The sequence below is a fragment of the Jatropha curcas genome, chromosome 3 (assembly GCF_041381405.1).
Source record: "Jatropha curcas cultivar XTBG-Jc1 chromosome 3, XTBG_Jcur_1.0, whole genome shotgun sequence".
In the NCBI taxonomy this organism is placed as follows: domain Eukaryota; kingdom Viridiplantae; phylum Streptophyta; class Magnoliopsida; order Malpighiales; family Euphorbiaceae; genus Jatropha; species Jatropha curcas.
Window position 1 is genome coordinate 1,692,249 of NC_143153.1, and position 11,663 is coordinate 1,703,911.

The 11,663-nt window shown below is 34.4% G+C and overlaps 2 protein-coding genes across 2 annotated transcripts; one reads left to right on the forward strand and one right to left on the reverse strand.

Moving 5' to 3' along the window:
* The first annotated feature begins 585 nt into the window (after positions 1-585).
* On the forward strand, positions 586-3,277 carry ARO4 (armadillo repeat only 4). Its single transcript, XM_012230083.4, has one exon. It carries the CDS (start codon positions 1,010-1,012, stop codon positions 2,879-2,881), a length of 1,872 nt encoding a protein of 623 aa, XP_012085473.1. The 5' UTR covers positions 586-1,009; the 3' UTR covers positions 2,882-3,277.
* Positions 3,278-4,989: 1,712 nt separating this feature from the next.
* On the reverse strand, positions 4,990-8,001 carry LOC105644654 (F-box family protein). Its single transcript, XM_012230082.4, has 5 exons — positions 7,382-8,001; positions 6,926-7,059; positions 6,591-6,773; positions 6,049-6,233; positions 4,990-5,621 (listed from the first exon to the last, which is right to left on the reverse strand). Exons 1-4 carry the CDS (start codon positions 7,887-7,889, stop codon positions 6,066-6,068), a joined length of 993 nt encoding a protein of 330 aa, XP_012085472.1. The 5' UTR covers positions 7,890-8,001; the 3' UTR covers positions 4,990-5,621; positions 6,049-6,065.
* Between the last annotated feature and the right edge of the window lie 3,662 nt (positions 8,002-11,663).

The following is an 11,663-nucleotide window of genomic DNA, read 5'->3' on the forward strand; positions in this document are numbered from 1 at the left end:
AAATGTGATGATCCTATCAGAGGTGGTTGAATTCTTGATAAGTAGGATTTTGATTAATGGTTTGAAAATGTAGAATTTGAAAAAAAAAAAAAAAGGTAAGTGTTGATTGGGAGAGAGAAAATGAGACGATTTGAGAGAGACGTAGCGTTCTCATCAACGTCAAGGATTTGGGCGTATTAAATGATCAGCTTCCTGGAAATTAATAAAATCATATCTTGGGTTGAAAACGAACGAGTTCATCGTGAAATTGATTCATTTGACCTATTGACTGAAGCTTTGTGAATGTATGAGACGGAGTTGATTCCAACTTCCATGTCCTTTCTCAGTTTATGTGGTCAACATGAAAACGTAAAAAGAAAAAATATATATTACGTAACTAAAACCAATAAAATTTAAAAATTATCTGTATAAAAATAGTTTATTTTTTCAAAATTAAAAATTAGATTTACTGTGATCTAATTGGTTGGAAATCTTTAACCATAAAAATTTTAATTAATTTGAAAGATTAAACAAACAACAATAGGTCCCTGCTATTTGCAAGAAATAAATAAAAGAATGAAATCATTTCAAGTTTATAACCTAATCTGCCTCTTTTAGCCCTCCTCCTTCAACTCTCCACGCACTTTCCCACCCCACTTCTCAGCCAATTCCATAACGCAGCACGCCACGGCGGTTACCCGCTCTCTCTCTCTCTCTTGGGAGTTACTATTTTTTACTCCTCTTCCTTCTCTTTCTCTCCACGCGCTTCCCTTCTCAAACAAATAAAAACTAGTACAAACAAACACAATTCCCCAGGAAAAAGGTACACAAAAACATGCCACCAGAGAATGAACCAGCACCATTACCAACCAACTTACCAAGCAAATCACCCAAACACCAAATTCCTTTTCTTCCTCTTTCTTTCTGACTCGCTCTAGACTCGCTTCCTAACCCGAACAGTCCTATTTTAGCTTACCACTTGCCCATTTTTTATTCAATTCAACCAGTCAGTTACTCGCCCCACGAATTGATGGAAGATAAACGACTCGGAGAGGAACTCACCTTTCCGATCCTGCTTGCTGAACGACTTCGCTCCGCTGTCGACGAGGCTGATTCATTCAAGCTTGAGTGTGCTAATATAGGTAATTACGCCGGTTTGCTTCTTGAGAAACTACGCTCGCTTGTCCGGTTCACTTCTTCTACTCAGTCGTTCTATGAACGGCCGGTTCGCCGTATTGTCGCCGAGGTTTGTAAGAATCTCGAGCGTGCCCTAACCCTAGTCCGTAAGTGTAAGCGCCGGAGTGTGCTTCGTCGGGTTGTTACGATTATCAGTGCCGCTGATTTTCGGAAAGTGTTAAATCATCTAGAAGCTTCTGTTGGTGATGTTAAATGGCTTGGCAGTATTTTAGGCTTTGATAATGGAGGTGAGGATGGTCTTTTAGGCTTTGGTAATGGAGCCGAGGATGGTGGTATTGTTCTTACTCTACCGCCAACTGCAAGTAATGATCCAATTCTTGCTTGGGTTTGGTCTTCTATAGCTTCTATTTATGGGCGACCATTGCCTGAAAAAATTGAAGCTGCTAATCAACTTGCATCGCTTGCTCAAGATAATGATCGGAACAAACAAATTATTGTCGAAGAAGGTGGAGTGCCGCCGTTTTTGAAGCTTTTAAAAGAGACTGGTTCGCCGGAGGCACAAATTGCGGGAGCCAACGCATTGCTGTACTTGGCTAATGATCAAGAGAGAGTAAGGACTATTGTGAACGAACAAGGGGTTCCGCTTATAGTTAAGGTTTTGGCGGATTCTCCGATGAGGGTTCAAATTCTGATGGCTGGTTTGGTGGCAAGAATGGCGGAGCATGATTCACTTGCCCAGGATGATTTTGCAAGAGAAAATGCTATTCGACCGCTTGTTACATTGCTCTCTTTCGAGACTTTCTCCGACGATCAAATGTTTCAGTCCGGTAAGCAGAGTATCCATTCTATCTTTCAAATTAATAAAGAGATGGAGAAAAACTCAATAAGTGGATTGAAGAATAATATTAATCATCATCATAGGCCATATACGAATTCATTTTCGAGTTTTCATTCGGAAGGAAGCAGCAGGGGAGGAAATAGGAAAGAGAGGGAAAATGAGAGTCCTGAAGTTAAGCTTAAGTTGAAAATTAGTTGTGCAGAGGCTTTATGGATGCTTGCTAGTGGAAGTGTGTCAAATAGTAAAAGGATAACGGACACAAAGGGGTTGCTTTGTCTGGCAAAATTGGTTGAAAATGAAGAAGGAGAGTTGCAATATAATTGCTTGATGACTATAAAGGAGATAGCTGCAGCAGCTGAATCTAATGCTGATCTTAGACGTGCAGCTTTTAGAACTAATTCCCCTGCTGCAAAGGCTGTTATTGATCAACTCTTGAGGGTAATTAAAGAATTAGATAATCCGAGATTGCAAATTCCTGCCATAAAATCGATTGGTTCTTTGGCTAGGACTTTTCCAGCTAGAGAGACTCGAGTCATTGGTCCTTTAGTTTCTCATCTTAGTAATAAGAACCAAGAAGTTGCAACAGAAGCTGCCATAGCACTAGGGAAGTTTGCTTGTCCTGATAATTTCCTGCGTGATGCACATTGTAAGGCTATCGTGGAGTTCAATGGGGTACCGCCTTTGATGAAGTTGCTGAGGGGGAATGAAAGAGCACTAGTGAATGGATTGATTCTCCTCTGTTATCTTGTATTACATGCTGGCAATAATGAGGCTTTGGTGCAAGCTAGGGTGTCGACTGCCCTTGAGGGGGTAGAACAAGAACGGACAGTGGTTGCACAACATCCTGAGTTGAGAGAATTGGTGAACAAGGCAAGATATCACACCAACCTCTATCATACTGGCACTAATTCTCAAAGATTTTCGTAAGTGCTTTAAACGCGGGTTAGGTGAGTCAATATTTTTTTGGAAATTATTTTGATGTTAATAGTTGAACCAGGCTGATGCATTTTAAGGACAAGGCGTACAGAAACATAGAGTTGGATTCAATAGGAGAATGATAGTTGATTAAAATAGTTGGTAAAATTTGTTTGTTACTTTATAGTTGAATCAACTTGATATCAAATTTAACCAGTCTTCTCTCCCAATTTATCCAGTTTATTTTATTATTTGATTTTTAGCAAGCCTTCTCGTGCCAAAAGTTTTGCTTCCTGGGCTTCCTTCCCTCTTTGTTTGTTACTTTATAGTTGAATCAACTTGAGACACTCAGTCCCGAAAGCATTAATGTATTAAACAATGGCAATTATCATTTGCGTCTGCTTTTTATTTTTTTGGTATGAATTTGCATGTATATTGCTGAAGGAAAAAATTTACATTTTGCAATACATGTGTACATTTGTGATGTATCAGGGTATTCTAAAGAAAAGGATCCCTAAAAAATCTGTCTCTGATAAAATGCTCCATAATGCCTATTATTATCAAGAACTCAAGAATCATTCATTACAATTTCAGCGTGACGGACAAATGATGCAACCCTTCTTCCCTGATACTTCTTTAAGTTATCATCATAATTCTTCATTTATTAGTAATGTTTCGAGGATTGGCTCCCCTTACTACATACATGCCAGTACTCCTCTTTGCATTTTTCTGAATATTGGTCTCCGTGAGGCCACATGCATTTTGAAAGGCACTGTTGGATACAATCCGGGTTGTTATTCTGTTCATTTGATGGTGACCATGCTTGTTCATTTGTTGGTGACAATGTTTCTTCATTTGTTTCTGACCATGGCCAATCCCAGGCTTATCCAACGTCGAAGCAGACAGACATGACAAGCATTACAATTAGGATAGTTTTGGTGATTTTTCTTGTTGACATTTTTGCTTTCCTTGATATTGTGTGTGTCAGTTTGCAATGCGATGAATAGGTTCTGGAGAGGCAGATTTCAAATGCAATGGAAGAGGGTAATTTCTCAGTCTTTTGAATACATTTTCAGAGGGTAATGCAATTTAATGAGCAACGAGAATTTTGGAGGATGAGTTGGTTGTTGACGGTTTGTTTTGTAGATGCATATTAATAGTTAATCGTGACAGCAATTCACATATTAATATTAGAATATGCATCATAGTATCATCCACAATTTCTTTTTTATTATTTAATTAATTAGATTCAAGAATAAAAATTACAATCAAAATATATTTTCAAAAAAAAAATAATAATCAAATATAATGGATATGTAATTATATAACATTATTAGTTTGTTTTTTCTATCTTGCGCAAAATGGGAAATGACAAGCTGGAACCTTCCACGTACTAACTATTGTTAATTAGGTAAAATATGGTAAAAGAAAAAAAATATTGATTTACCTATCATGTAGTGCACATCGATTAAGCCTCCTGGTCAATAAGAAATAAAAGAAATGGCATTTTCTTATAGAAAACATCAAATATATATACAAACTACCCTATGCTCATGAACCTAACGTAATTCTTAAATTTAATTAATTAAGTACATACTCGATACTACAAAACCTCACAATTTTCCTATCCAAGCTTCTGGTCTCTGTATGGCTTATTGCTTTTCCTCTTTCTATCTTTCAGTTTCAGGCATGGAATTTTAGATTTCCTTATTGGATCATTTGAGTTGATGGTTGCCCAAACATTTGGCAACTTGAAGCTTCAACAAGTTAACGTCTTAACTTAAGGATGAAAGGGCCAAAACCCAGCAGTTGGCATTGTTTTGAAGACTCTTTTTACATAGTGGTGCAAGTGCAAATCTTGCCATGGAATTTTCCTTGACAAATATAGTGTAAGCCAAGCTGTATGTTTCACTTTCACATCCTCCTGGGGTTTAAAGAATTTCAGAGTTATTTTGCATTTCACGTAATCTTATTATCGCATGTCTATTTCTCGAGTAATCTCAGTAATACAATCGTCACTTTCATCTCTTTTCACAAAGTGTGTTCAATAAATCTATATAAAATCAATTTCACTAAAACATTCAATTGCAACTACGTTTTCTTGTTAAATATTCATAATATTGCAATAAAGCTTAACATTTTCATAGATAGATTCATCCAAAACTGTACAATATGTTGTACTTTACATCAAAGTTAGACCAACACCGACTCTTCTCCCATCCAACTTTGTTGTGATTCCTAGCAACACGATTGACAATACATTGCAAAACCCCTTCCACGCGTAACTTAATAGCAAAACACATTGCATTTAACTAGAATTATCAAAGAGCACCACCATACACCATATTTGGAACCTTTTACACTGCTGTTGTAGCCTTCATCCATATTAAATGTTGTATGACGCAGCAAAACAGCACCAAAAAGACCAGAAAACATGACACTGCACAATTGCTCTCCCACAACTGGATATTGCACTTTCTTGGGAACATGAAGGTAAGGAAATTTTAGTGCACCAACAAGAGATTAATAAGAGGCTCAAATTATCAGCGTAGATCATGAGAATATTCTATATTAATAATTGACAGAGGATCAAAAAATGTGGTAAGGTCATGGCAGCCAGATAGTAAGAGAAGATTGCATGCTCATTTAAATGGATTTGTGACAACTCTAGCAAATTTCAAGCCTTTAAAATGATTGACTTCAGATTCCCGAAGTTAATTATCCACTGCAAATGTAGTACCACATGATAATCCTGATCACAAGAAAGCGATCAAATAGTTAGTACACTATCGACAGGAGTAAATGCTACTAGGAGATATACATAATCTAATATGAGGATTATATTTATACCAAAACTTTCAATAAACAAAATAGGTTGAATTCTTTACAGAAAGCATACATTTAAAATACTTCAGTTCCATTTTGAGACCTCAAGGAAAATATTTAGTTAGTTTATTATAATTCTGCTGATGTAATCTAGCACAGCAATTAAATGTGTTTGTAATTTAAGGCAAAAATAACTGAAGAGTACCTAGAAAGAAACTAGAATCAAAGACAGCAAAATTTCAAACAGAAATAACTCAATATGACACCTAAAATTCGTTACAATATAGTTAACAGTAAATCCCCAAACATGTACAAGCCAAAAAGAAGAGTAGCTATAATTTCAAGATTTAAACCTATGACTTTGATAAACTCAATGAGGTGAAGGCAAAGCACGCCAGTTGTTAGCAAGAAGCATAGCACGATCACGTGAAGGCGCTGAAAGTTGTTGGAGAATTACATCCTTGACATGAGCAGCTGCTGTTTCACCAGAACGAGTAGCAAGTTCCAAGTAAACTACAGCTTTCATCATCTCACCATCCTGCAAACCCGCCATCAAAGATGAACCCAACCATTAATAAGGCAATGTCTAACATGGAAATTCCATCTTTTGAAATAAATTGAAAAAGGGAACCACACATTTCTCACACTCCACTCAAAATGTAAAAGATTCCATGGAAGTCCAGAGTTATGCCCCTACATTGCCAATTGAATCAAATTGAAAGTGGTAATATTTTGCTATCCTAATTTAACCCTCCTATACACATCTTTTATTGCTTCATTCGACCTTCCATAATTTGTTGTGCTTTAAGCACAAATTAAATGAATCCACTTCATACTTCATATTTCCAAAAACATTCACATAATGCTGGTAAATCAATATGGATATGCTACATACGGAGAAGAGACCAAGTCCATGCTCAAATTGTGCTTTACTGTGGCCACAATCAGCAGCTCGCTTCATCCATTTCCTTGCTTGTCGACGATTCTGAGACAATCCTTCCCCTATCGAGTAACAGAGTGCAACATTGTACATTGCACGTACATACCCACCTGCAGCTGCCTTTAGATACCATTTAGCCTGCATGAAGGAGAACTAATAAGGACAGTTCTAACATATAAATAAACTAAAGGATGAACCACATCATAAATTCCTAGCCAACCCCCCTCCCATTTAAAAAAAATGATAAAACAAACTCATCAATTACAAGGAAAAGGAATGGGAAGGCTTACGGCCTCCTGAAGATTATGATCCACCCCACGACCTTGATGCAGACAAAGAGCAAGTTGGTATTGAGCTCGAACATGCCCAGCAATGGAAGCTTGAAATAACCATTTTATGGCTTCCTTTGGCCTAGGAGGTTCAGCTGCAAACACCACAAAAAATCATGAGCCATGTGCCATATAAGCTACCAAGTTACAACTGTCTCTTTGCCACATTTCCTTCTTTATACTTAAATTTCCAACGTTCACATATTACCAGAACCCATCAACCTAAAAACAAGCGAAAATCGAGAGAGAGAAAAAAAAAAACAACTAAATTGACAGTAACAAACACAAACATTACAAGCAAGAACTCCATGTATTAATTTGCAATCATCATTTAAAGTTTACACAAGCAAGCATCAATCTCATTCCCATGAAAAAACCCAATATTCAAAAGGGGGAAGAAATTCCCAAAAGAGCTACCTTGCAAGTAAGAAATTCCCAAATTACACTGTCCAGCAGGATCGCCAAGCTCGGCAGCTTTATGATACAAGGCAATAGCCTTCTCTCTCCAGCCCATTTCCCAATAAACAAGTCCAGCATCAACCATAGCCAGAGTAGACCCACGAGCAGCGCCTTTCAAAAACGAGTCAAGAGCCTTCTCCAAATTAGGACGCACGCCACCTCGGCCGTGCTTGAACCGCTTGCCCCATCGAAGAAGCACCATCGCCTCTCTCAAAGGCCGAAGCGCGTCCCTCCATGAGCGACAAACCAGAGACACCGCTTGGAGATTTGGAAGAGTGAAGGAGGCCGCAATTTTGGTTAAAATATCGAACGGAAGCGCCGAGAAATCAGGAGCGTCGATTAAAGGCGGTGATCTTGATGATTTAGAAAGGACTTTGGAGCGGCGAGTGGTGGATTGAAAGTTTACCAATGGTAGGGCTTTGAAACGAGATAAGCCCGATCGAGCAGGCCATGTTCCCTGCTTCATTTTCTTCTCCTTTCCTTTCACTTCCAAGAAAAGCAAGTGGGAAGGGAAGGGAGGGAAAGAGAAAGACAGTGGAATTTGTTTCCTTGGAGTGAGCAGAGGACGGAAAGAAACAGCGATATGAGATATTATAATTAATTAATTAATTATCAATATTAATGAAGGGTTTAATCGACAATAGTTAGACTTTGCCGCCTCATTAGTGTTTAGTGAGGTCATTAAGTTTGTGTGGGGCCCTACCTACCATCAGATATCTAGGTAGGCTGGGTTATTTAGATTTAGATACTAAGACTTGGTGGCTCTGCTTCTTGTAAACAACGCAGAGCCAATCTTTGAAGACTTCTTAAAAATTATTTTATATTTTTTTATTGAATGATTATAATTGCGTTCATTTAAATTAAAATTTTATTTTTAATTAATTTAATATGCATTCTGCACCCTCAGAATATATAAATCTTTCCATGTATTATCACTATTTACACCTTTATGTTTTTATTTTAATGTATTGTACTCTTAATTTTAAAGGAAAATACTTATATATTTTACCTAATATAACAACGATAAATATTCTTTTCGTTCCATTTTAATAATAATATTAGTTGTTTTAGTTAAAATTAGTTAAAACTGAAAACTACAAAAAAATAAATAATATTTTGATGAGCTATTTAAAAAATTATTATCAAATACAGTTTTAATTAAGTATAATATATGGGATGAAAGAGAGCAAACAAATCAAAATATTTTAAAATGAAAAATTTAACTGAATAAATAAGAGAAAACAATTTTTTTTTTATTTGAGTACGTATTACTTGAATATATATATATATTTTTTATTTATTTATCAAACTTTGACCACTTTTTGGAAAATATCTAATTTACTGGGTGGGTCAAATTTGATGGCTACTACACATGCTACCAATTAACTAATAAGAATATTGACCTAAATGTGTAGTGATTAAATACTTATTCCTTTTCGTTTTATTTAATTATTATTATTTTTAATATATCTCAAAATGTTTGTGAGATTTTTAAATCTATATATATAAATAATTACTTTTTTCATTATAATTTTTATAATTATTCATTAAACGAAAGACTTTTATTAATATCTTAATAAGTTAGGGGTGAAAAAGAAAAAAAAAAGCAAAAAAAAATTTATTGACTAAATTCTTAATATGCGTATTTTGTTAGACCATGCAAATTAAATGGGAAGGAATGAATGATTATATGTTTTATGATAAAAATATCAAAAATCTAAACAATGGCTAACTTCTTTGATGTTTAAGATTTTTTAATTTATACATTTTAACCTAATTTATATAAAAGTTCAAGTAATATGAGAAAATTATTCATTTTCGTAATTTAATTCTCAATAATAACGTTTCTTTGGGGTCCTTTTCAAAGATAACTTCTTTCTTAATGTTTGGATATATGAGAGGAAAACAATTTGGAAATGCTTTTATAAATATTTTCTTCACTTTTTTTCAATTAATTTTCTCCTATTTTCCTTTCAAATTGAAAAGAAAATAATATACAGATGCCATAGTCTACTTAAATATTCTATAAGTGCTTGAAATAATTATTTAAAAGAAGAAAAAAGAAGAAGAAATATTTGCATTAAAAAAAATCAAAAATTCAAATAATAGAATAGGAGTGTCCTTTATGAAGCATTTATTGCAAATGGATTGTTGTGTGTTCTGATGTCTGGCCGAAGTAAAAGCCCACTAAAAAATTATTGGGTCAGCCCTTGAAATTGAATATATCTAAACTTGATAGGAACTGCTTATTTCTTGTTGTTCAAACCTATGTATGAGTGTGAGCCCACAGAAGTACCCAAACTCCCAGAGTTGAAACTTGAAAGTACCATCAGGAAATTGACAATTGAACACTTGTTTTTCAGTCTTTCCAATAAATTTCATTCTGACAACTCTGCGTTTAAGTTTTCTACCAAGTTTCTTGTCCACTTTTTCAGGGAACAAAATATTGCTTGCTTAATTTAATGCCCATCCAACAATTTTTCTCCGCCCTCCTTTTTAATATTCAATATATATTTTTTTTAATTTGATATTTCGCTCCTGCATTTTTTTGCTAATATCATATTAATTTCATTTCAAAATTCGTAATTATTCGTGATTTTCTATAAATTGAAATCCTGAACTTACAGAGTTTATCCGTTAAACTCAAGAAGATAAAAACAACCTGGTAAAAATTCGGTTCTATTTAGAAATAACAAAACCGATTAATCCAAACTCAATCTCTTAGCACATTCGTGCATGATTGTTGTATTTAAATAACCTCTTCATGTGGTCTGCAATAATACTAGCACTTAATCCACTAATTTAAATCATAAAATACCCACTTAATGCCAAATAAGCATTAGCAAACTTTTGACGTGTTGCTATACAATTGCTTGAGTGACTGCTCCGATCCCGAGAAAGCTTTCTTTAATACAAAAAAGTAAACCCAAAATATTAGGTGAGTCTCCCCTTTTCATTATCCAAGCACTTGCTTGCTTAATCATGCACATTCCTTCCCCTATATAATAAACCAATGAACATTCTCTAATGTGTTCTGCACCTACATTATCAATTATCAACACTTTTGCTTTTAAAATTATCTAAAATTTTAGCTTTAAATCCTTCCAAAAAGATAATTAAAATAATTTATTTAATTAATTATTTAAAAGTTTTTAATTAATATTCTAAACAACTATAATATCGATATATTTCTTAGAGTTTATTTGATAAAATTATTTGTTTTGACAGCTGCTAGCTATTTGACTAACTTTTTATAAAATATTACCGTAACATCTGAAAGCTAGTATAAACGTTATGTTACCGAATACAGCTTTAATACGATATATGATAGCTTATATCTGTGTATCTGTATTATATTTTATAAAATAAATAAATAAATAAATATATATATATATATAATGTGTTGATATTAATTAGAATGTCATAAATTATCAACATTACATCACCACTAAATATTAGATTAAATGGATATAAATATAATATACAAGTGACATTGTCAATTATTGGAGAGGCAAAGTTGAGGTTGAAAGTAATAAACAAGGTCCATTCAAACCCACATAGGATTCTAATCTAAACCAATCCACATGTTACTTGTCTTTATTTTAAATGAGATATCACTAAAAGCACACTATAGAGAACCTTCCCACTATATCAAGGTGGGTGAAGGGGGGTCATGTGGGTCACAAGAAAGACCAAAACCTCTAATTTGGCTCTAAAAATTAAAAAGAGATAGATGGTTAAGACTTGTAGAGTCCATAAGGTTCAATTGGGTTCTGCAACCTATAGCTAAAAAACCCTAAAAAGGGTAGTTCATAATTGGTAAAGGATTTGTCTTAGTCAAAATCAACCATGAAGCATCTATTTATCTTCTTTCTTTAATTCTTACCCACTGAAAATGATTCCCCTTTTACTTAACTTGTATTTGACAATTTTTGGCTGCTTGTCTAGATGTTGACTTGCATGTACGTCATTTACTTCTACGCATGAACATGAACAGTCTACCTAGAGAGAGAGAATTGAAATTAAAGAATTGTACTAATTTGAGGTGTGAAATGAGGATAAGATAAATTGAAACCTACAATTAGGCAAATTTACCAATTTTACAAGCCAAGTTTTAGGATATCCACTAACAAATATGCGTTCAAGAAATATTAATATAGAAAGATATTTTGTTATGAAAAAAAATATATATGTGATTCATTTTTTTTCCACATACAGAAATTTTAATTTAGTGGTTATA